At 41.0% G+C, this 24,957-nt stretch overlaps 2 protein-coding genes across 5 annotated transcripts; both read right to left on the bottom strand.

Annotated features, from left to right (window-relative positions):
• Positions 1–2,585: 2,585 nt before the first annotated feature.
• Positions 2,586–10,339, bottom strand: chmp7 (charged multivesicular body protein 7). 2 transcript variants are annotated; one of them, XM_023274124.3, is made up of 11 exons: positions 9,784–10,339; positions 9,537–9,708; positions 6,776–6,961; positions 6,546–6,679; positions 5,038–5,086; positions 4,821–4,940; positions 4,642–4,740; positions 4,489–4,546; positions 3,358–3,573; positions 3,177–3,276; positions 2,586–2,996 (listed from the first exon to the last, which is right to left on the bottom strand). In XM_023274124.3, exons 1-10 carry the CDS (start codon positions 10,038–10,040, stop codon positions 3,221–3,223), a joined length of 1,347 nt encoding a protein of 448 aa, XP_023129892.1. In that variant the 5' UTR covers positions 10,041–10,339; the 3' UTR covers positions 2,586–2,996; positions 3,177–3,220. The 2 variants fall into 2 exon arrangements, with proteins under 2 accessions (XP_023129892.1, XP_023129891.1); XM_023274123.3 differs by having other exon boundaries at positions 2,586–3,276.
• A 392-nt stretch (positions 10,340–10,731) lies between these two features.
• On the bottom strand, positions 10,732–18,574 carry lgi3 (leucine-rich repeat LGI family, member 3). 3 transcript variants are annotated; one of them, XM_023274118.3, is made up of 10 exons: positions 18,511–18,574; positions 17,851–18,406; positions 16,928–16,999; positions 16,244–16,315; positions 14,491–14,562; positions 14,324–14,395; positions 13,933–14,102; positions 13,680–13,844; positions 13,496–13,586; positions 10,732–12,389 (listed from the first exon to the last, which is right to left on the bottom strand). In XM_023274118.3, the coding sequence occupies exons 2-10, from the start codon at positions 18,051–18,053 to the stop codon at positions 11,660–11,662; spliced, it is 1,647 nt and encodes a 548-aa protein (XP_023129886.1). In that variant the 5' UTR covers positions 18,054–18,406; positions 18,511–18,574; the 3' UTR covers positions 10,732–11,659. The 3 variants fall into 3 exon arrangements, with proteins under 3 accessions (XP_023129886.1, XP_035805811.1, XP_035805810.1); XM_035949918.2 differs by having other exon boundaries at positions 17,851–18,175; positions 18,511–18,548; XM_035949917.2 differs by lacking the exon at positions 18,511–18,574 and having other exon boundaries at positions 17,851–18,450.
• Positions 18,575–24,957: the final 6,383 nt, after the last annotated feature.

Below are 24,957 nucleotides of genomic sequence, written 5' to 3'. Positions count from 1 at the left end.
ACTATGTTTTTTGAGCGACATGCTATACTATGATGTTTTTAGAGCGACATGCTATACTATGACATTTTTAGAGCGACATGCTATTCTACGACGTTTTTAGAGCAACATGCTATACTATGACGTTTTTTGGACCAAAGGCTATACTATGACGTTTTTAGAGCGACATGCTATACTATGATGTTTTAAGAGCGACATGCTATACTATGATGTTCTTTGGACGACATGCTATACTATGACGTTTTTAGAGCGACATGCTATACGATGACGTTTTTAGAAAGACATGCTATACTATGACGATTTTAGAGCGACATGCTATACTCTGACGTTTTTAGAGCGGCATGCTATACTGTGACGTTTCAAGAGCGACATGCTATACTATGATCTTCTTTGGACGACATGCTATACTATGACGTTTTTAGAGCGACATGCTATACTATGACGTTTTTAGAGCGAGATGCTATACGATTACGTTTTTTGGACCAAAGGCTATACTATGACGTTTTTAGAGCGACATGCTATACTATCACGTTTTTAGAGCGACATGCTATACTATGACGTTTTTAGAGCGACATGCTATACTATGACGTTTTTAGAGCGAGATGCTATACGATTACGTTTTTTGGACCAAAGGCTATACTATGACGTTTTTAGAGCGACATGCTATACTATCACGTTTTTAGAGCGACATGCTATACTATGACGTTTTTAGAGCGAGATGCTATACGATGACGTTTTTGGACGACATGCTATACTCTGACGTTTTTAGAGCAACATGCTAGCGAAAACGGAACTACAGACAGTTAAATCTGAGCTGTCGGTCAGTATTTCAAACATCAAGTCTGACCCGGCTGCCATAAAGCACGCTGTGGGTGAAATGGAAACTTCGCTCTCCACATCACCGACGACATCGTCACACTCCAAAGCAGAGCACCTGTCTGCTGAACTTTTAAAAGTGGACAATAAATGTGAAGAATGTGAGCAGCAGCAGACTGTGAGCAGCGGAACAGATGTGTTTAGAAAGAAGTCATTTTCTTTTTTCTTTTCTTTCTGGTTGACTTGATGCTGTCAGATGCATATGTTGGAGGTGATTCTGATCTTTCAGGATAAAAAAAAAAGCCGCTTTTCCTTCACAGGCTTTTCAGGAAATTACTCTCTCAGGTTTTCTCTGCTATTTATATTTTGATTATCTGTGATTTCATTATTTCTGTATTGTAAAAATAAAGTTTGAGGCATAAAGACTTATTTAGTTATTTTAATCCTGAAATCTTTGATGTACTAGAACTAAACTTCCATTTTCCTTCTTTTACTTCTGATACTAGAACTAAACGTATCTTCAACATGGATCATCTGCTTTTAATGAATCAGCAGCAACATCACAACAACAAATGAGACAATTTTCAACAAATTAATGAAACTGATGTCATTTAAAACTATCAGTCTGTTTTAGTGTCAAATTAAAGCTGATTACTGACAACTAGAACATTAACGTTACTGTTTTAATCACATTCAAGTTTCCTGAACGTTACATTAATGTCAACCAGCCACAATTTTATGAACGTAATGAACCACATTACAGGAACACAACACACTTCAGCTGTTTACATGAAACTCAACACATGAGCTTGATGCTACGTTAGCTTTAATCAGACTACGACTGAGCAGCTAGCTCGGTTAGCATGGCTAACATTAAAGCTAATATTTACTATGCTAACTTTCTTCTCTGATCAACACACACTGAAACAAACTCCACCAACATCTGGAGTGCATGGCACACATTACATCTGACACTAAAGCTGCATATAAAGTGCATTAAAAGCGGCACCGATACGACAATAAACATTTACTTACCGAACTATCAGAGTCCTTTCAGTGTCTGCTGGTAGAATCAGCCGAAGGTAGAAAACTGGTTAAAACAAGCCAACGGGCAGGAAAACTGTCTGTGGAAAATGTTCTGCTGCTGCACCGATAAATAAACCAACAGTTATTATATCAGAATTAATCCAAAGGAGGAGAGCAGTGTCTCTGCAGCCTCCTCCATAGGACCTGTCAATCATTCCAGACCGGACTGTCAATCAAGTAGTCCCGCCCCCTGGCTTCGCAAAACTTTAACGCTCTATAAAAAAAATCAATATTGATTTATTTTAAGATCGGCCACCTGATTTCTCATTTTGACCATGAAAACTCACGAAAAAAATGTATATACAGTCTATGCACAGTACTCTGTTTGGCTCCACACTTGCTGATGACCACTTCCGGTCTCAGAAAATGAAAAAAATGACCTTTTTTTGTTTCTGTCTCTTACTGATTTTACTTTCTTGTTATTCTAAATATAAAACGAAAATCAAAGCATTTTTTAAAAAAAAAATCGTATATCCCTTTTTGATCATGAAAAGGAAAAACGCCTTGTATTTCAATTTAAATTTTTGTATTTTAAAAAGAAAATCAAATAACCACTCGTTTTTTGTTCTTCAATACCCGTTTCAGAAAGGAAAATCCAATTACCAGATCCGTACACGGACAGTGTAGTAAACCAAGGAGAGTGTCGATCTCTGCTCTGAAAGTGACGAGCAAACACGCTACCAACAAATGATTAAAATAAACTTTATTTTGAGAAACATATTTGGTTAAACTCACTTAAGGTAGGCTTGTCAGTCCTCACAGGTATGTTGCAGTGAGACTATACTTAGTTGTAATAAATCATTTGGCATAGCATTCTCCTTAGTTTAACTTAATATTTACAGTTCAGAAGGCCACTTAATACACGTTACAGGACTGTCAACGAGGGACATCTACAAACATTACAAACACACGATAAACCACAAATACACTAGTTCTCTTACTCTTGTCAAAAAATAGCACGAAATTAAAAGCATCTCTGGTGGTGACATATCAAAGAGCATAATTCAAGGGGTTAAAATCTTCACTTCTGACCTGAGAACCTTCAGATCCTGATGATGAGCAGATCTGAAAACTTTCAAGGTAAAAAGCGGGTTCATCTAGGAAGGAGAAAAGATTTTTTAAAAGTCCTTTTTGGCATGCCTCCACAGTAAAGGAATTCTTTTTTTATTACCGTTATTATTAAATGAAGGAAAGTGCCTTGTTTTCAACCTGGTATTGATTTCACAACTCCTCGGTTACTATTTCACAATCTAGTATTTTTCTTTTTTTTAACTCACATTCATTTTTAAGAGATAGTTTGTCTTGATATGTTGCCATGTCTTCACTGTGCGGGTTCTAATCTCTTGGCCGGCGACGTAACTTTCTTCTTTTGAGAACCTAAACAGAGAGTTGATCGAATGTTATTTCTAAATACGTAGACTACAGTCCACCAAAGAAAGAAATGGAGAAAGTACAAACCTGAATCGGTTAGAGTTAACTTATTTAACTCCTCCTCCAGCTGCTCAGCGGTGATATTCAGATGGCTGCGAGGGGCGTCAGGCAGAGAGCTGAGGAAGGGCTCACCGGAGGGCTGCAGACCTTTTGTTGGGACTGCAGGTAAACCTGAGATGGAATCTGGCTTTGACTCCTCCAGCAAAGATTTCAGTTCGTCCTCCAACTCATCCACATCTTCATCTACAGAAAAACACACTTAGAGCTCTTGGATATTCTAATATGAAGTACAGGGGGTCCTCGACTTACGTCAGAGTTCTGTACTTACAAATTGATGTAAGTTGATTTTCGCTTAAGTCGGAACTCCGGCAAAAACGTAAACAAAGCCGTTAGGTGCATCACGATAGCGATCGGTTCTTTGGAAAAGTCAGGAATACCAACGACTTTTATACATGTATGAATCATTTTACAAGAAGATAGAACATTGTGACGGACTGATATTGTTGTTGATGTTCAGGTTTCACTGTTTCTTGTTCAGTACCAGATTTACCTAATGTCAGTGAACATGCCATGTTTAGTGAGCTCACCTCTGATTGGCTGAGAGTCAGCAGTAGAGTGTGTGTGTTGCTCCACGCTGGTGTGTGTCCAGCGAGATAGAGCTGGTAAGGCAGCTAACTCTGGAGCTAAGTTATGGTGTTTCAGTAGTTACTCTGGCTTTGCTATGGCCCACAGTAGCCTGTGAGAAGATTCAATAAATGACCAGAGAACCAGATAAAGTCTCACTCACTCATCACAGAGGGTCGCTACAATTTGTTGGACTGTTTTTGCAACTTGACCGATGTTCGCCAGTGTTCCGAGCGTTTTATTGTATCTAATTTCACTTCCATGGAGATGGCTTTCCTTTTCTTTGAAGCACTGCCATCAGAAGAGTCTGACTTATGCTTTGGAGCCATAATGAAGAGCAAAAAGTTAGTGAATGTAGCATAATCCAAGATGGCGTACAAAAGGGGAATGTAAACAAAGCCATCTTATAGCTCCTATAGTCAACTAGTTCCATGTAACCAGTTCTGACATAACAACGAAATGCCATAAGTTGAGGACGTCGTAAACTGAGGACCTCCTGTATATTAAATATATGATACCAACAAAATAACAAACCTGCAGCAGTCACACCAGTGGACAGAGCCTCGTTCACCTCATCTTGAGTGTCACACAGCTGTTTATGAAATAGAAAAGACACATTAAGATGTCTCATTGTAAAATTCAATAATAATAAATTACATAAATGACTGTCTTAAAATAAAGCTGTACCTCTTGGATTTGATCCACGAGACTCTCGGCACGTTCCACAGTCACATCTTTCAGAGAGAGTCTCAGGGCAGCCACTCCAGCCTGATATGCTTGCATAACCTGCACAGTGTTCAGCACGCACTTGTTGACAACAGACTTTGTTACAGACAACTGTAACAAACTGATATTGTGGGTCTTACCATCTTATCAGTCTGTGACTGAGCTATTCGGTCCAGGATTTCCCTGATGGACTCCACTTTGGCAAACAAGTTGTCGGCTCTCCTTTCTACCCTCTTGCGACCTCTCAAACACCTCAGAGCCTTTGGGACACACAGTGAATTTAACCAACTAGAGTGATGACTGTGACACTTTAGAAAATACTAAAGCAGGTTCATATAGTACAACATTGATGATAACCTGTGATTTCTTCCCTTCTCGCAGCAGAACCCTCGCTTCCTCTTTGCACCTGCAAGGAGATAATGTAAAGTAATTTCAGCAACAATCAGATTGTGTTTGAGTGCTGTGCAGTCCAGACCCTGGTTGGATCACGTTAGACACACACAGCACCAGTTAACTCAGAATGTAATCCTGCCCTAAACAAATACTGAAAATGTCACCATCGGCAGTAATGGTACAGTCAAGGGATGTATTTTTGTCGTAACATCAAATACTATGCTATTTAATGTACATATGCACAAAAAAATGGAAAATTACTTTTACAAATAAAACATACCATATCTATTTCAATGTAATATTTTCAAACAAAACTGTAAACCTTTAGGATGACAAGCGTTATCATCCCAGAGATCTGGGGTGTCAAACATATTTTAGTTCAGGAGCTACATTCAACCCAATTTGAGCTCAAGTGGGCCGGACCAGTAAAATCACAGCATATTAACCTATAAATAACAACAACTCCTCATTTTTCCTTTGTTTTAGAGCAAAACAGTGCATTCTGAAAATGTTCACATTTAAGGAATTATCTTTTTACAAAACATCATGAACAACCTAAAATTTCTTAAGAAAAATAAGTGCAATTTTAACAACATTATGCCTCAGTTTATCATTTACACATTACAACTTACAGATCACAGTGTGTCTACAAAGGAGCAAAACATTTAGTCACAGGTATCTGGAAGTGACTTTACTTTATGATCAAAACAGCAAAAGTCAGACAAAAAAACCCCAAAAAACAACAAAAACAAGACAAAATATTATAAAATTGAGACACAAAATGACAAAAACGAGACACAAAGCGACAAAAACAAGACCAAAAATTCGACAAAATATTCCAAAAATGATACAAAATGAGACAAATGACAAAAGTCAGACAAACGACTCGAAACAAAACAAAAAGGACAAAAAATTAGACAAAAAAGTTACAAAGTGACAAAAAGACACAAAACGACAAACACAAAACAAAAACATGAGACAAATGACAAAAGTCAGACAAAAAAGACAAAAAACAACAAAAACAAGACAAAGTATTACGAAAATGAGACACAAAACGACAAACAATGAGCAATTTAGTATTTTACTTTCTGATCAAAACAACTTGTCATGATCGAGAAATTATTTTAAATTTACGGTTTTACAAATTTAAAATTTGCAGTTAATGTCTTTGTAATTTTTACACTTTACAAAGTCCACCATCGGGATGGACAGAGTGGACCCTGTGGCAGGCTGGTTTTGGCCCGCAGGCCGCACGTTTGTCACCCCTGCCTTAGATATTAATTTTGGGTCAATGCTGATATCTGATTTTAAAGTCTTTACTGGCAGATACTGATAATGATGCCGATATCACGCATCACTAGTACTGTGTGACGATGATGAATCCACACTTGATTTGTGCGCACTGTTACTGAGCACCCTTCATCATTCAGTACTAAACAATCCACGTGAAAGTTGATGTTTGAGTTGCGTACTTGTTAGCCTCCAGGCTCAGTTTCTGCACCCTCTCTCCGAGCAGTTTCTCACTGCGCTGCAGCTGGTAGATCCCGACATCCACATCACTAACAGGAGACACGCGCTCCTGTCCAGGCTGACAAAACTTAACAATCTGTAGAGAAAACACACGAGGACAAACACCTGAAGATGCCACTGAAGATGCTGAATGAACAGTGTGTTGAATGGCTGGCAGCAGGTCATGCATTACCTTCTCTCCTTCGTGTAATGAAACCGTCACCTGTTTGTCCCTCTGCAGCTGCAGCAGAGCCATGCACAGGGTGCTCTCATCGGCACAGACGTCGGACGAGAACGAACAGAGCTCTTGAAATGACACGATGGAGCAGTTTGAAAATTCACTGCTGTGGTAGGCCCTGAGTAATTCTGCTGCTTTCTCCTGGAAAACAGCCCCCCAAAAAATAACGTTTGTATCAAGCAGCTGCCAAAATGTCCTCTATTGTTCTGTTGAAATATTAGAGATGAGAAAAGAAGAGACTTTCATATGGCTGTAAGTTGAACCAAACGGATAATATCTGTGGCGGCACAGTAGGAGCGCTGAATGATTTGGGAAAAACATCTAATTATATTTGCAATATAGCTTTAGAAGGTCTTGCTTCAGTGTAATATTTACTGTGTAATAAATTTAAAGACCCCTCTGGTGAAGATAACTTTTTTAGCTTAGTTAACATGTCCATAAAATCTTTTTTTCATACAGGAAGACACATCATAAATTATTGAACTACCCCCAATAATACAGGTAGTTTTACACCGTTTGACCAGAGTCATAGGTGAGCTGGTGTGCTTTAGCTAAATAAAGCAAGGACTTCATAGAACTGCAAATTACAGAGGAAGCAACAGGACAGTTACATCTGAGCTATATAAAGACAGGCAGGAAGTACTTTCATGGATAAACCTTGATACAGAGATGAGTCCTTAGGGGTTAAATCAATGACCAGAGAGGGATTTTAAACATGTGGTGGAGCGTTATGACATGAAATACAATCAACAAGTGTGAATAACATAATTTATATTGCAAGTTGTATCCTTTGCAATGTGCTAATTACTGTGTTTGAAACTGTGACTTTGAGTTTAAACTAATTACTTGATCAGACCCAGACAGAGTCCACAATCCATGGTACAAGGACCGCACCTATATAGCGACTCTTAAAATCTTTGTTTCTTTTTCACTCTCACACACTAAAGGTGGCTGAGCTGCCATGATATCAGGAGCAGCTTGTGGTTCAGTGTCTTGACTAAGGACACTAGATGGGTCCAGGGGTCGCTCCATGTACCAACCTTTCCACATCAGCCCCAAAGCTATGAATTATCCGACACGCTATGTATGAATAGAGCTGCTGATACAAACACCTCTGGTTGAGTATCAAGGCCAGCTGCCAAATAAATTACCTTGGCTTATGTTCAAGTTTTGGCCTAAATGTACTTTATATCCCAGACTGCTCATTAATTTGTGACAGACTGTTGTACAAGATGTCTAATGCAGTAAAATCTGGAGGTACATTAGAGGACATTTAAAGGCAGATATCTTACACAGCCTCTTACTGAAGTCATTAGAAGTAAAGTAAACAAAACAAAAACTATGAAGGTGTAAGTATAGTGATTATAATACAGGGTGTCCCTAAAGTCTGGACACATAGGGAATCTTATTAACTATAGATTTTTTGCCTCCACAGATTAAATACAGCTTTGTCGAAAGAAGAAAGAGTTGAACTGGTACTTCTCAGTGGATGTGAAGGATGGACATATGGAAAGATAGCAGATGACTTTAACGCACGTCATCCAAGGAGGATTCCACTTGGCTTTTCCACGGTGGCGAAGGTGGTTAAAAAGTTTCAAGAAACAGGCAGTGTCATGGACAAACTCCGTTCTGGATGACCAAATGTATCAGCCAAAACTAAAGAATTGGTCATGGCTAAAATTCATGCTAGAACCAAAAAATCATTTCCATAACCCTAGCCCTCAACCACAAAATCTAAAGCTAACCTTAACCCTAAAACTGAAGCCCAGTCCTGTCTAGAACCCTCACTTCAACCCCTAAATCATACTTTAACCTTAATTCTAAACCTAGCCTAAAAATCTAATCCTAACCTTAACCATTAACCCTAAAGCTAACCTTAACCCTTAAACTGAAGCCCAGCCCTGCCTACAACCCTAACCTCAACCCCTAATCCTAAACCTAACTTTAAAATCTAACCCTAAGATCGACCATTAGCCCTGAAAGCTAACTTTAACCCTAAAAACTTAATCCTAACCCTGTCTGCAACCCTAACCTCAACCCCTAAATCCAACTTTAATCTTAAAATCTAACCCTAATCTTAAACTCCCGGAAAGGGAATGACTGGACGTCATAAGACGGAAAAAACAATCCAGAGTGTAATGTATAACCAGGTAGATCCTGATAACATGCACCTGCCCGTGCCTTGCCTTTGACTCCCCATACCAAACTGCCTAGTCGTCGGACGAAGTGGGGGTTTTCATTGAGATAACTTTCGCAAACCTAACCCTATCTTTCGATATGTCCATCCTTCACGTCCACTGAGAAGTACAGGTTCAATTCTTCCTTCATTAGATAAAGCCATATTTGTAGTTGCAGTTATAGTTTTAGGGTTGACACTAGCTTTAGGGCTCATGGTAGAGGGTTAGGGTTAGGGAAGTGATTTTTTGGTACTAGCATGAATTTTAGCCATGACCAATTCTTTAGTTTCGTCTGATAGATTTGGTCGTCCAGAATGGAGTTTGTCCATGACACTGTCCATTTTTTGAAACTTTTTAACCAACTTTGCCACCACAGAAAAGCCAAGTGGAATCGTCTTTTGATTAGTCCATCCTTCATGTCTACTGAGAAGTACCAGTTCAACTCTTTCTTCTTTAGTTAATGAGACTTCCTTATGTGTTCAAACTTTAGGGACACCCTGTATATTGTGGTGCATCTGAATGACACCAACATGACAAACCTTGACCAGCTCGATGACAACAAAAGACTCCTCCAGAGGCACCCGGCTGCTGCCCAGCAGAGTGGAGAAGGTCCACTTGAGGGGTTTCACCAGTAGCAGGCCCACTCCCCAGGACAACCAGCCACAGTCCACGTTGGCAGCAAACTCTGACTCCCTCTGGATCTTCCCACACCTGGAAGCAGGTAAAACACAGCCAGTGTAACCAGGCCATGACCGGCAGCTCCTGAGAGGACACAGTGACACCTACCTGGCCATGGACTGCAGCACGGTGGGCAGACCCAGCGGGGATCGATCCTGCCTCCTGAAGGTCTGGTTCAGGTCCTGCAGGTTGACGCACACGGAGCCTCGGTCCCTACAGCTCTTCAGGATCAGAGCCGTCCAGAAGTCCATCTTGCTGTCCCAGTCCGTCGTGTTGACATCTCGGTTCTCCTTGAAGTCGGAGAACAGGAAATTCATCCTCTCGTCGTCGTCCCACTCAGCTGGCAGGCTCACCTCACTGGTCATGTCTGCTGCCTGGCTATAAACTTCTGCTAAACGCGGTTATCGACCTGCTCGTTTTGAGAAGAAGACAGCTAGCTTAAAACCGAGGTAACGTTGGGTTAGTTTGCAACATACACTCAGGATGAGCCTCCGAAAAGAAGCTAATGTCGCCACGTAATGTTTAATGTTCGGATGTGTTGTGTTAACGGTAAACTGCAGCTGTAGCTCACATGTCCCCGCCAGCCGCCACAGCAAAGCCCCACTTCACGTTAAACGATCCGTGCTAACACGAGCTAACGTCTACATCATCAACAAACACACTGAGGGTCGGATGCGTTACATTCATGCCGCGCGGAAAGGCGGGGATATCAGCTCCAGTGTGGGGATATGTTAACTCCACCCTTTGCAGACACATCGGTGAGCAAAACAAGCAAATCTGCTCACCACAATCATGTTTGCGCTCTTTATGCGCATATTCGCGGTTTGGCCTTTTCTTCTCACTGTTAAGTATTTCTAATAAGATTTTCGAGTTATAAAACTGTGTAAAAGCTGCTTTACATACGAACAGATCAATTTATGTATTTTACCCAGATTATACCAGCAAACGTGGTTCAAATTATGCTTCAAAAATTAAAATATAAGAGAGAATTTTGTTTTAGGATTATCATGGTCTTTAAAAAATTTACTGTAACCACATAAGACATAGCACACAGGATTTTTAGGGGCCATAAGCAGGATTTAATTAGACCCTAGATCCACCCACTCCTCCAAGTGGAGGTGTACACAGCAACAACTACAACAAAACACAAATCGGGATAGGATCCGAACTTTTTTTTATAACTTTAATGTACATTCTCTGATTTTGTTATTGTTCCCATAAATCCCCAAATTTTATACAAGACATGAGTTACAGTATGTCCCACCAAAAAATCATAAAGGGAGGAATATTTCCAACATTGCAAAATCAAGGAATATCGTCGAAAACTATAATTACACCAAGATAAGAAAAAAAAGAGCAACGCTTTGGTGTGCTCATATTTTCCAGTTAATTTGTTTAGTTTATTCATGCCTCATTCCAGCTCTGATCCTGTATTGTTGTTGCAAAACAAACATTAAATCCAAAACCGCTTCAAGGATATCTCATATATATAAAGCTAATCAGGATTTAAAGTACTGCAGTGTAAGCTTGTTTTATATCGTTATACAGTGTCATGCAAAATGCTACTCAGACTAACAACATAGTATACCTTACAAAACCTCCATAGTTTTACTCTCATTTATACAATATCCAGTCTCATCTGGTGAATAATTGAGTAGAGGCACATGCATATCATTTTCACATTAGTAAAGTACAATATACAACACGATAATCCAAAAACGACATCGCCCTAGCCATAATTTGGCTGTGCAGCAGTGACTTGACATTTGTGTTGGCATGTTAATAACACAATATTTCATTCAGATATTAAGGGATAGTGCATAAAAATAGATTAAACAATCATTTAATTAGTTGCCTCGCTTAAAACATCAGAGAACCCAGCAGACTTAATTACATGGCTTAAACATTTTGCAGTCTTTGACTTATTTGGCACATTTGATGTATTCAGAAACGTATCCTGTTGCTGTGACGGTACCTAACAGGTCTACTTGGCACTGAGATCCACCACCAAGTGCTGGTAGGCCAGGGTGTTGCCTTTGAAGCTGGCGGCCAGCAGCATGTCCTTGTTGTCGACGGATACCAAACTGAACGCCCTTGGGGCTCTCATGTTGAGCTCCTGGAAGGGCTGAAAGCGCTGAGTGAGGTCGTCCCACAGGTAGACTCTGGAGAAGGAGAAATCACTTCCAAGAATGAGGTACTGGCGGAGGCCCACCGTGAAGGGATACACTGCCATTGAGCCCCGAGAGGGGAGAGTCTGGATCTCTACAAAACGCTGCCCCTCCCAGCGGAGAATCTTGGAGTCACCGATGAAGCGCGTGAGGCAAAGGTAAAGAACCTTCCTCACCCAGAAGTGCTTGACCATCTGCACGTCGGCTAGCTCTGTGATCTGGGAGAAGAAAGCAAACTGCTTCTGGTTTCGGTTCCATTGGTAAACCACCGGCGGTTGAGAGGCACTGGAGAGGATGAGGTGAGGCTTTCCCCCAACATCCAGGAACTCAACGTGGGTGTCTCGATGCCAAGGATGGAGGGACTGGTGAGAGTAGAAACCATTACTGTTCCAACGATAAATGCTGGTAGAGCCTGCCTTGGAACTGTCTGCTACTACGAAGTACCACTCTCCATCCAGCTGGAAGGTCTCTACGAAGTTGGGCTTCCTCACCCGACTGGTGTCGATGTCTTGAATCTTTACAAAGCGCTGTGGGTCCTCCTCCCACCTGTGGAAAGAGAAAGACTGTTAGTGCATTCCCAATTACAGTAATACATTTCAACAAAAAAAAAGTTCTATTAAGAATTAGAATAGGTTGATCCATGCTGCCAGCTGTTTAGCACAGCAGAAACACTGGAAACAGGGAGAAAGCAGCAAGTCTGGCTCTGTCCATCCATTATGTGTACCTGCTCTATCCTGTAAATCAAGTCTGTCTCAGCAGGCATTGGGTGAGAGGCAGGGTACACCCAGGAGAGGCCACCAGTCTATTACAGGGGCAACATGCTAATGTCAAATTTAGAATCATGAATTAACCGATCAGGTGTGTTTTGGGCCAGTGGGACTAAGCAGGAGCACCCAGAGAAAACCCAAGCAGGCACAGGGAGAGCATGTTGACTCACACATAAAGGCCCAGCCAACCTGGAGATTTAAACCAAGGACTTTCTATTACCTCTGTGAGGGGACAGTGCTACCCACTCTGGCTCTGTCCAAAGCGATTAAAATAAGTTATTAAGGAGACTGAAGCTTCCACAGGAATCCCTCTGTTGTTTATTTCATTAGCCTGAAATTTTAGGTTATGGAGCGAAAATATTTTAACACAAACTTTAATAGGTTGATGCGTATGTCATGACTTGCCTCGACCCTCATACTGTGACCTGGGGAGAAGCTTCATTTTCCAGGGGTAAAGATGTAGCTATTCCTGTCAAACACAGCTGCTGGTGGGAACTCTGCTTGGTTTTCAAACAGCAGAATTTACTTTGTGACAAACTGTAGCTCACACTGCCGAGCATTCACTATTATTCACGGCAAACCTGACTCTGTGGTACCTTAGGTGCTGCCACTCTATGCTCTTATGTTACTCTACTTATCTGACCACTGCTCCATCTGGTGGATAGATTTAGGTAAGGGGTGTTCCAGCTGTTTCTTCCTGTTCTCAGTCTTTTTCTAAGCTATTCTTATCGTTTGCTGGCTCCCGCTTCACATTTACCTGACACACATAATTGCTAATAATCTTCTTAAGCAAATGAGTTGTTCCTTTATGTCATGTTTCTTTTAATACAAATGAGAAAATTAGTATGTCACTAGCTGTGCATAATTTCACACTATAAGCCTTACTTGTATATATGAGATCCACCAAAAAGTTGGGCCACAACCATGTAAAGTGTGTTGTTTATCACCACTGGTTTGCAGTAAACAGCAGAACGAGCTACAAGAGAGACACGCGTAAGTCAAAAACATTGGCATTCATTCCCTAACATGGTATTATATATTTTTTATGCTTTCTCCATCAGCAACTTACAGGTAATGTTGTGGTACCTCCTGAAGACCATCTCCACATGATCCCATATGTACAGAGTGCAGAAGCCTGAATCAGGCTGAGCAAAGGCCACAAACTGATCTCCGTTGAACTCATAAGACTCCACTGACACAGAGTGGAAAGGGAAAGTTTCGTACACGGCAAAATCTATAGGAAGAACAGTGACAGTATTTACAAACTAGGAACTGAATGAGGTTTTGCAAAATGGTCACTCAAACATGGATTGAGGTGAAACCTGCGCTGATGCAGTTGAAGTCTCGCGGTGCGAGGTCATGGATCCTGCGTCCCTGGAATTCAAAGGGGCTGGCACAATAGATGGCAGGAACAGAAGTGTTGGTTTTCTCCATCCAGTCTACCAGCCACTTAATTTTACAGTCACAGCGAAAAGAGTTTCCACGCAGGTCTCTGAGTAACAAGTAAAAAAGGAAAAAAAGTCCATCAGCATGATTTGAGCGAGGACTGAATTAGAAACAAACCACATGCTACAGCTAGACAGTCTGTAGAACTGTCAGACCACTAAACCCTCAGGGAACCTGAGCAAACCATTGCTTTGTGGTGACAGATTGCTGGTTCAAACCTCTGGGGCGGTCAAGACACTGTTTTGATTTCAGTGTAGGCGTACTTACAGATCAGTCAGGATGTCTAGATGTTTGAAGAGATCTCTAGGCAGTTGCTGCAGGTTGTTGTTTGACAGAGATCTGAAAAAATTGCAGGTATGTCATGATGTACAGCCTGTAATTGAAATTGTAATTCTTTGACATTTTTGTCATGTTATCAGCAACAAAATACTCACAGATGAGTAAGAGATTTGAGTCCTCTGAATGTATACTTTGACAGAGCCTGGATGTCGTTATTCTCAATGAACCTAAGAAGAGAACAGATTGCTATGTCACAGTGCTGTGGCAACCTCTGAAATCCAGCCAGAATTACAGAAAGTCATCCATGTTGGAGGAGACACTGTGTTGTCAGAGTACAGCAGGACAGAGAGATGCAATAGTTACTGATATATCAGGGTCTGCTTCAGTCTAATGGTGCTAGCCTGTCTATTTTGAGGAATCAGTCAAACATGACAACAGATAAAGATGTAAAAATACACATTCATATGTTTTATTTTTATTTTGCACTTGATAGATCCTGTTGACTGTTACACTAAGTGTCTTAACTGAAAAGAAAAACATTAAATTACTCTTAATGGTAAAAGGTCAATTCCTGTCTTTGTTGTACCTGATAAACATGATACGCTGAGTGCAGCAAGTATTACAAAAGTCTGCGTGTCAGCATCATTTGATCCTGTTCTGTCTTTGTTTTGTCTATCAATAGCTGAGGACATACACCATGTGCAGACTCTCTAGAGGGGGCTGGATATGAAAATATGACTTTATTAGCATTCACAGCGGGTAGCGGCAGTGATGCAGAGGCCTGGTGGCTGGGCTGCAGCCAAAGCCACACAGCGAGCAGCCTGAGGCACGGCCATCATGGAAAGCTGCACCCTCCAAGCCATCAGCTAACTACTTTCTAAAGCCCATCAATTCACAGGACGGCATATTCAGCTCTATCACACTGCAGAGGCAAAGTGCTCACTGCCCGAGAAGAATTTATTTTCAGCTTCACTTTTGGCTTTCTTTGCAATACTGCAGAGTTCACCCCTGAAATCTTCCTGTGCAGGATTCACAGAGAATGAAACCTTCCAGGACTTATTGTAATGAATCATTCACAATGCAGCACCTGACAGAGTAAAAATAGCTCAGAACTGTGCTCTAATGTGGGTTTATGTAACATGATGGTAAAACATAATGTAACAGTAGTACAAATAAGCAATAGCCAGCATACTGACTCAGTAATGCCAGCTATGTAGACATATGTACCTAAAGCTTACCAACATTAGTCACAATTGACATACAAGTATAAGAGCAAAGTAGGTGAAAAAACTGAACAAAGCAATGGTGCATTTTAATGCTTCTGTATTTAACTTTCAGTAAGAGTCACAATGTGTTATTTGTATATAATGGACTTTACTGCTTCTTTTGCACTTCTGGTTAGATGCTTTAACTGCATTTTTTTGTCTCAAAACTTGGGTCTATTAAATGTTGAATCTGATGTAATTTAATTTGTTGTAAAATCACATCGTCTGGCTATATTGCTGTACATTACTGTATTATTGTATTGTTTTCTACATTCAACACTTTTTTGTTTACAACATAGTTCCATATGTATTCTTTTATAGCTTTGATGTCTTCAGTATTAACCTACAATGTATAAAATAATGAAATAAAAAACACTGAATGAGAAGGTGTGTCCCAACTTTTGACTGGTAGTGTATGTTTGTTGCTGCTGTAACAATGTGAATTTCTCCTGGTGTGGGGCACAATAAAGGATTATCTTATCTTATATGTTGAGGAAAATGTAGACTTTTCGTCAGTGCGTACACAGTAACACATTTTCACATTAATTTTAAAAATTAAATCCCTCTTAAAGACTAAACTCAGCCAACAATCATTTAAAAGTAGTAATATTTTATAATTAGTAACACAAATCTAATTACTCACAGATATTGCAGATGAGACAGACCAGCAAAAGCATCATCAGCAATCATAGTGAGTGTGTTGGAGTTCAACAGCCTGTAGAAAGGAGAAAATATTGGTTGAATCATCTCGATAACGATATGCATGTCCAACTAAAGCTATAGGAAAACATCTAAGCAACAAGTTGCTATTTTATGCACCTAAAACATTAAGTGAATGACGTACAATCATAACGGTGTTCACGTAAAACATTCACAGTATATAATGCTAACTGTAAAGAAGAAAAGAATACAATTGACACAAACACATGCAGAAATACACACAAACACACACAGGCACATGAACACACTCTCATGATTGCATCTGAGGAGATAAATGGCCCTTTGTGTGGCAGAGCCGAACTGAAGGGAGTCAGTCATTGGCAATGACACTGATACAGAGCCACTTTACCCTTATTACTGCTATGTCACCACTGTTTTCAATAACCATTCATTTCTAGTACTAGTAGCTGAAGTGCTTTCATTGTCACTGCAAAACAAAAGATGTCTACATACTGTTTATAAACATACCTGTAATGTAAAGTGTTGCAACTGTGTTTTTCAAGGACAAGGTATAGTGAACTACTAGAGAACTTCTTGTGAGACGAAATCAAAGGTTATTGATGTTTTACAGATGTAATAATGCTCTGATGTGGGTTGGAGAACTCACAGGAACTGCAGCAGGTGAAGGTGTGAGAAAGCTCCTTCTGGGATTGTAGTGAAGGCTGCGTTCACCATCGTTCTGTTCAGACAAACAACAAAAGTTATCATTAAATGTGTCATCTTTATGTCAGGAGACAGTTTAAAAAGGCAGTGCCAAGGCATGACATCATGTTTCATGATGGAGAATGTCTCAACATTAAATATGTCATTTTTACTCCATCTAAACCCCATCTTCTCTCAAGCTACATCTGTCCTTGCAGTTTGAACTTCAGAGGGGGCTACATCTTTTAGAATCTAGGCCAGATAACTTTCTTCTTCACTTCTTTACTCCTTATGTTGTAAAATGAGGACACCTTCCCCCAGCCTGTGCTCTTGAATTCCCTTAACTGTTTCAACTCAATATTCAACTCTAAGGCAATGGGGGTCAATATCAGATGAAAGGGAGTACCTTGTAACCTTCTCAGCAATGCATAACCTTGCCCCACTCAACTGTTAAGCCTTCCTCTTCATTATTTGTGCTCCATTTATTGAGCATATCACTGCACTCTCTTCAAGATCAAATCTCTCAGAGGAGAAGCAGGTCTCCTGCAGTCAGATAGGCAATCTATTGTTAGTAGTCCTCCCTGGAGCTCGCAGGATTTTACTGCTGTGCTCCCTCAGTTCACTTGCATTTGGCACCGTAAAGGGACAGTATTTTTATTATGTAATGCTGCCTAAGCAAAGACACGCTGCATCAAGAAAACCTCAACCAAGGCTGTAGCCACTTTTAAGTAATTACAGGACAAGCAGGGGTTTCATGCATCATTACATAATGGAGGGTGACATCAGTGATGTAGCCATCTGTACCAGCCTGCTTTCTGCCAAGACTTCACACAGGTTATGAAAAGATGCTTTTGGTGAGTGGAAGGCACACATGAATTTTGGACTCACAGAGAAATGATTCCAGGGGGGAAGCTCTTGGGGATGGCCTTAGTGTCCACGCAGAAGGCACTGTCTTTGGTGCAGGAGCAGGTTGCAGGACAGCGAGGTATCTTGGGAGCTCTCCTGGCGTTTGATTCCCTCGGCAGGCAGAGACAAAGACATAAAACTGTCAGGCAGACCAATCTCGTCCATCTTGGTTCGAGCTCCAACATCCTTGGGCAGGAGAAAAAAGGGAAGCTGTGCGAGCGAGCTTCTTGAAGTTTCTCCTCAGTGATGAGCGGCTTGTTGAGAGGCGATGGTCAGCCTGCCTACACCCCCAGCAGTTGTGATTCAGCTGAACGCAGAGTTGAGAGGGATAGTGTGAGAGAGAGAAAGCATATGGGTGAGAGAGAGAGCAGGGAGGGAGGAGGGGGAGTAAGGGTAGTCCTGTGTATCCTTGGTGGGCGTGGGTGCTCTGCAGCTTCCTTGGATCTGAGCAATCTTTCTTCTGTGTCCCTGTCAGGAGCTGCTGCCAGAAAGCACACTGCAGGAATGATGAGCGAGGCTGCTTTCTCCCCACTAGGACCTGTAGGCAGCGCTGACAATGAATTATTTACTATTGCACATGCAGAAAAATCTTAAAACAACAGCAGCAGTGAGAGAGGGAATGAGGGTGTAGGGGAGACTCACATCAGTTCAGTGCCAGCAGTCTGTGTCTTCTGTTATCAGCTGTGAAGTCCTGTCAAGCTGCTGCAGTCAAAGGAGTAGAAAAGGAGGCATCGAGAATGCAGGGAAAATGTGTGTGCATGCATTCATGTGTCAGTGGTTACGTGTGTGGGAGGCTGTTTTTATTCTGGCAGTTTCTAAACAGCAACCAGTGCTGAGATTTTTTTAAAGCATTAAGGTACACACAGTTCACTCCAGAAGAATAAGAACCACCAGCTATGGTGAAGACAAAATGAACACATTATACTGCACAATGTGCATGTTTTACCAGTAAAAAATAAATCATTTGGTCACACAATGCCCGCCCTAAGTAGAGACTGTGCTCACAAGTTTCCAGAAGTCAAAGTAATGGCTTCTGACATCCAGCTTTCTCTGATCAAAAATGAGACCAGCATCTACCCATCCATTAACTGTACTCACTTTATCTTGTAGAGGGTCACAGTGGACAGGAGCCTATTCCAGCTGACACTGGGCGAGAGGCAGGATACACCCGGGACAGGTTGGCAGTAAATTAACACCAAGAGACAGACAACCACACACACTCACACCTGCAATCAATTCAGAATCATCAAACTGCATACAGGCACAAGGAGACCATGTAAACTGTGCACAGAAAGATTAACCAGCAGGGTCAAAACCAGAAGTGTGAGGTGACAATGCAAACCACTGCACCACGATGCCACTCCTATAAAACCAAAAGAATGTCCATCCATCCATCCATCCATCCATTCATCCATCCATCATCTACACACCGCTTAATCCTCATTAGGGTCACAGGGGGACTGGAGTCTATCCCAGCTGACTAAGGGTGAAGGCAGGGGACACCCTGGACAGATTACCAGTCTATCACAGGGCTACACTTAGAGAACAAACAACCAAGTACACTCACAGTCACACCTATGGAAATTTTGAATTACCAATTAACTTCAGCATGTTTTTGGACTGTGGGAGGAAGCCGGAGAACCTGGAGAAAACACACAGGTAGAACATGCAAACTCTACCCAGAAAGATCCCAGCTGTTTATGTTGCATTCTGATTTGTTATTGTTAGCATGTTACACTGACATGGTGTTGATTTATATTCTCACTTTATATAATTTTACATGGAGTTCAGAAGGAGTAAGTGCTGTGACACAGCAGCTAATGGGGATTTTAAAAAAAACCAATATGATAATCTAGAACTGGTACATGTCTGACGCTTTTTCTCAAAATATTCAGCCAGATTAACTCATGAGTTGATAGATCTAATTAATTCAGATTAAAAGAAATGTCACAGATTTGTTTCACAATGACACAATTAACACCAATACCTGTCAGCTGATGTGATGTCAGTTTTAGATGGATTGATATATGGATATTGCTAAGTATTCTGGTGTTTGACCAAATTCTTTCATTCTAACACTTAATCTTTGACTTTAGTCCTTAGATCTTAAAGACAGTCACTATATCTTTTTGGAAGTCCCTTTAAATAATACATTTGTTCATTTCTGTTACTAGACATGCTTCCATTTCTTACCTGCTACTACGTACTGTGTCAATAACAAAATTTTACATCATAAAATATTACATTTTGATTTAATTAAAAATATGCATATATGCAGTTACTCCCTCATATGAAAATGCACCATGTATAAAAGTCCAACATTCTGTAAAAGGCCATCGCTATGAAACTACAAAAACAAATCAGTTAGTTTTTCTTTTAAGGCAATCCAACATACATCTGAGTTTTATTATCAAGAGAAATTTCAGTAACAATATTTATAAGATAATCAGGTGTTACTAACAAAGTTATGAAAACAATTCTCTGGAGTCACTCTCGGTCAGTACTGATTCATGACACCAGAGTGCGCTGTTGTCCATAAAATAAAATCATTTTAGGGCCCTGGACAGCACAGCGAGCAGCTGAATGGCCAGTATCAGGGCTGTAGCCTCAGTGCCAGGCATTACCAGCTTTCCTGCACAACAACTCTGTTGTCACAAGCAAAGAAACCCTGAAATGTACTGTCTGTCCAAGTCTCAGCACAATGTTCACTACCCAGACATGCAGCTTGTGCTCTGAAGCATCTGTTCTACAGTAGCAGCTTTGTGTACTGATTTTAAAACCCATACCTCTAAAGGCAACATGTAATTTTTCAAATACTGATTTTGTTTTTACTAAAATATTCTTTCTTTCATTTTGTCACAGTCCCTTGCTCTTTGATGTATGCCTGCTGTAAGCTATGAAATGAAATAAAAATATTATCTAGATGGATGAAAGAAGGAAACCCTTGAATGTCTTAAGGGGCTGCATTTGAAATCTGTTAGATGTTTTCTTTGCCTTGGGACAGATGGATGCTTATCAGTAAGTGGCTTCCAAAGGATCCAGTGTTTTTGAACAGAAATCTGTCTCCCTCAAATCTGGTAGGCCTCTCTGTAACATAGTCGTACAGATTCCCATATGAACAGGTTTCAAAATGATGGGTGGTGACACTTTGTACTTTATCCAGTTGGGGAATGTAAATTCCCATACAGCAGCTATTTTTAAGGTTTATTTTCTTTGTGCTTTGGTGCAGCATATTTGCATGCATCTTAGTTTTTTTTGTGCTAACTGTATTTGTGGATTCACGTAAATTATGCTCAGTGAGCAACAGTTAATGCCTGGGCTTAGTCTCTGCAGAGCTCCACCCAATCCAAACCTCCGGTGGGAACCAGCATAATTGCATGGCATAGAAAAGGGAGCATGAAAACGGCAGCTGGAAACCCTAACATACACCGTGTGAGGCAGTGGAATCTCAAATGTTGCTGAGATTAAGCCACAAAATGCTCTCTATACAAGTATACTTACTAAATCACAAGCCTCGCTTTAAAATACTGTTTTGGAAAATTCGTCCTGTGAAATAAATCGCTTATGTAATCACAAACAATTGCTTTGCATTTTAAATGGTTAACCCTTGAAGCAATGGTTAGACACTCCATTGCTTTCTTGCCAAGATTTAGATGAGTTAACGGCAGTCTGTTAACTTAGCTTAGCATAAAGCTGTCCTCATAAGTGTCAAATATGTTCATGCTTTAAATAGTATGCTGGTAGGTGGATCTCTGCCTGCTGCATCTGGCTCTATATTTAATGCACAGACATGAGAGCAGATGTGCTAATTTCCCCAAACTCTTCCATTAATATACTTAAGTTTAACTTTTTAATCTATCATTCTAGTTAAGTTTATTGTCACTTTTCTGACTTTTCGGCTACTAGAGCCAGAAAAAAAGTTCTGAACAAAACTCCGACACATCAGCACGGTTTAGGACGCACTGCTAAACTTCTTAGCAAAGTTTTACCGCTTACATCCAGCAGCTATAGAGCAACATTATCATTAATAGAGTGATGCTTCTGTCCACCAGGCGATTCATTCTCTTTTAGCTCTGGTTTTGGTCTCTAATCAATACAAATCAATGCTGCAGCTTTTAAATGCTCCAACTATGCTCATGGGCTAGCTTCTAACCAGCTTATTTTTTATTTTTTGGAAAGAAACAGCTGCCTGTTATAACTAAAAAAACAAAAAACAAAATGAGAATGGTGACAGTGTACCAAAACAATACATTTGTGTACAAGACAACCAAACAACGAGCTTTAGACAAACAACCTGTGAGTTTCACTGAATTTCTACAAGCAGTGCAGTCTACGCACATTTCTCGGTCAGAAACTGTATAGAATGAGCAGCTGTGCTTCTTGAAGTGCCTCGTTTCATATCAACCCTTCAAGTGATAAAGGAAAGTTCAGCCAAGTTACTACTTGCTCTGAGAGCTCCACATTAGAAGCAGCACTTGGCCATGCTGAGTTTGGCAAAAATGAGTCATCAAACATTACAAGCGCTCCTGTCTGCCAGGCTCTCACCGGCTCCATATACTCCAATGTCTGCCACGTATGAACTCTAAAATGTAGAGCTTTTCACCTCTTCGTCGGCCAGCCCTCGCCAGGTATCAACCCTGTTTGGACAACTTCACCTCTACGTCACAGCTGCATTTAACAGTGACTTCGTTCTCTTCCGTTTCAAACCCACATCCCATTTTGATTCTAAGCCAAGCAGCCTGAAAAGACCTCTCTGTCAGTCTGTTTCCATTTGTGTTTGGTTTTCACGGTTTGGCCTTCTGGCTGCACAGGAAGCAGGGAAAACAAATTAGGAAGAAAGACGAAATTTGTTTCACCTCAGTCCTTTTCAGGGAAAGTCCCAGCTGCTGCAGGCGATGGGCTCACAAAGGTGTTCAGACTTCAGTCGGACATGTACGCACACGTTGTGGTGTTTTTTTACTGTAGATACAGCACTGTTGGAGACTTGAGTGCAGCGTGTCTGCAGTTCTTTACACAAAGTGATTAACAGAGGTGGACAAGGTCACGAATAAACAGGTGATTCTGAGACATTCAATCAATGACTTAATCTTCATGTGTCTTTGTGAGGCCACTGGCCGATAGATACCAATAATTCAGTTGGACAAGTCTGAGGACAAGCTGACGTCAGACCTGGTGAGTCAGGAGCAACTAATGTATTCACATGTGACCATGAATTCAATAAGGTAAGTGTTTGTCACAACAAGCCTTGCTGAGCACAAATCTATCAGGTTTGATGAGTCCGTCTTTAACAGGCAATCCTGGGGTTGCAAACATGCTAATAAAATTCACAATAATTCCACATTAGACATTAAAGGTCAAGGCCTTGGACTAGCGTGTTCGCAGCAATGAAGCCTGTGAAATGAAACTGCAGGGCAAAGGCAGGAAGTAGGATGCCTTTAGGATTTTATGCCACACATGCCAAGAAAACAACCATCCCAAATTGCTCTAATTCCTTCCCTCGCTCTTAAAGTGCGGCTCAGTCACTGGAAGGTATGTCAGCCAATCTCATCCCAGGCTCAATTCAATTAAAGAGAGTACAAAGACATATGGCTCAGGGGCAAGTGATATGATTAAAGTCCTGTGCACAGTGACGCTGCTGCTTTGATTCATACCCTCTCTTATCTGGTCACTCACAGTGCAGCAGAGGGGCTTCGAGCTGAAACAACTGAGCCAAGGAGGGCTCCCTCAGGTGGGCTGCAGTATTCTCAAGGGGCTATAAGAGGCTTTCTGAAGTAATCCCTCACAATCAGCACGTCACATTGTCATTATCTCTGCAGTGAAAACGCACCACAATCTGTTTTCTTCTAAAACAGGGATTCTATGTCGATCAGCGATCTGACATTTGGAGACCCAGGGGATCAGGAAAATCCTCCAAAATGAAGGCTACGTTGCTATCTTAGTTTTCAGCCGGGACAATGCAGAGGAGCAACTGTACCCCAGCCCTCCCCCCTCCGCCGAGCTGAGCTGCCATAAAAGACAAGTGATACGCCTCTTGGGACAGGGATGTGTCGAAGGAATGCGCGTGCAGGTATCCTGCTGCCTGTGGGGACGGTGGAGAAAGGCCCAGCACACTAGTTGATCCTGTTTGATAAAGGCCCTGACAGGCCCAGATTATATGTCTCAGCCTGGAGGAGGTGTCTGTGTCTCATTCCTGTGCTGAAGAAAGTCGATCTGGTGGGAAAGAGGCGGGGCCATGCCTGCAGGCGTCAGTTTTTGTATGGACGCCAACACACACCTTGTCAGGCAGCTACCACTACCACTACCCCCTCTCCACCCTCCTGCCAGCTCAACACCAAACAAACACCCTCACCCATCTCATTTACCTGACCACACCCGTGCCTCCAGACGCCATAAATACTCATTCTACAAATCATAGCAAATACATGCACACTGCAGACACTTTTGCCTCAGAATTTCTTGCCATCAGTCTGGTCTGTGGCACTTTTGCAGACTTTATTGGGTAAAGTAGATTACAGCTGCAAATTAGAGTAAATGAAATACAACGAAATACTTTCTGAGCTGGTTGTGACAAGGAAAAAGTACAGGGAATAAGTGGGTAACAAATTTGTGTTGAGAGGGGGAGAAATTACACTGGGGAACACTTTGTAATGTGGCAATTCACAGTGTTATTTTACTTTAAGAAGCAGGAACAAAAATGCATATTATAAAGTGCCAGAGGACAGTGACTGTTCATGAGAATACAATATGTACTTTAGGTTACACAGTAACAATAAAGTATTTGAGCTGTAAAGTGTTGAACTTTTTTTACTCTTTAATTTCACATAAATTAAAAGCTAACATCATTTCCCCGCCAAGCAGGATTTTTCCTGTCTCAGAATGGGCCTTTCAGGGAGGGGACTGTGCACAACAGTAAGATCAGTTCATGTAAAGTAAAGGCAAGTCTGTGTTACCTTGTTTAGAAATCTATGCATGTACCTGCCATTTCTGGACATCTGATAAACACAGATGTGTATTTTTCATTGGTAAAAGAAACCCCCTTTAAGAAGTGAACAAGGTTTTAAAATTAAAAAAGAGAAAATTTTAATTTCC

This window comes from Amphiprion ocellaris, chromosome 6, assembly GCF_022539595.1.
Source record: "Amphiprion ocellaris isolate individual 3 ecotype Okinawa chromosome 6, ASM2253959v1, whole genome shotgun sequence".
Classification (NCBI taxonomy): domain Eukaryota; kingdom Metazoa; phylum Chordata; class Actinopteri; family Pomacentridae; genus Amphiprion; species Amphiprion ocellaris.
The sequence above is the reverse complement of the archived record's forward strand: the minus strand, read 5'-3'. Positions and strand labels throughout refer to the sequence as shown.

Coding starts and splice junctions, on each gene's coding strand:
- lgi3 (XM_023274118.3), bottom strand. CDS start 18,053: ATGTTGGAGCTCGAACCAAGATGGACGAGATTGGTCTGCCTGACAGTT. Junction 14,396..14,490: donor CTCAAATCTCTTACTCATCT/GTGAGTATTTTG, acceptor CAATTTTTTCAG/ATCTCTGTCAAACAACAACC. Junction 13,587..13,679: donor GAGGTACCACAACATTACCT/GTAAGTTGCTGA, acceptor TCTCTCTTGTAG/CTCGTTCTGCTGTTTACTGC.
- chmp7 (XM_023274123.3), bottom strand. CDS start 10,040: ATGACCAGTGAGGTGAGCCTGCCAGCTGAGTGGGACGACGACGAGAGG. Junction 6,680..6,775: donor CATTACACGAAGGAGAGAAG/GTAATGCATGAC, acceptor TTTTCTCTACAG/ATTGTTAAGTTTTGTCAGCC. Junction 3,277..3,357: donor GTTAACTCTAACCGATTCAG/GTTTGTACTTTC, acceptor CTCTCTGTTTAG/GTTCTCAAAAGAAGAAAGTT.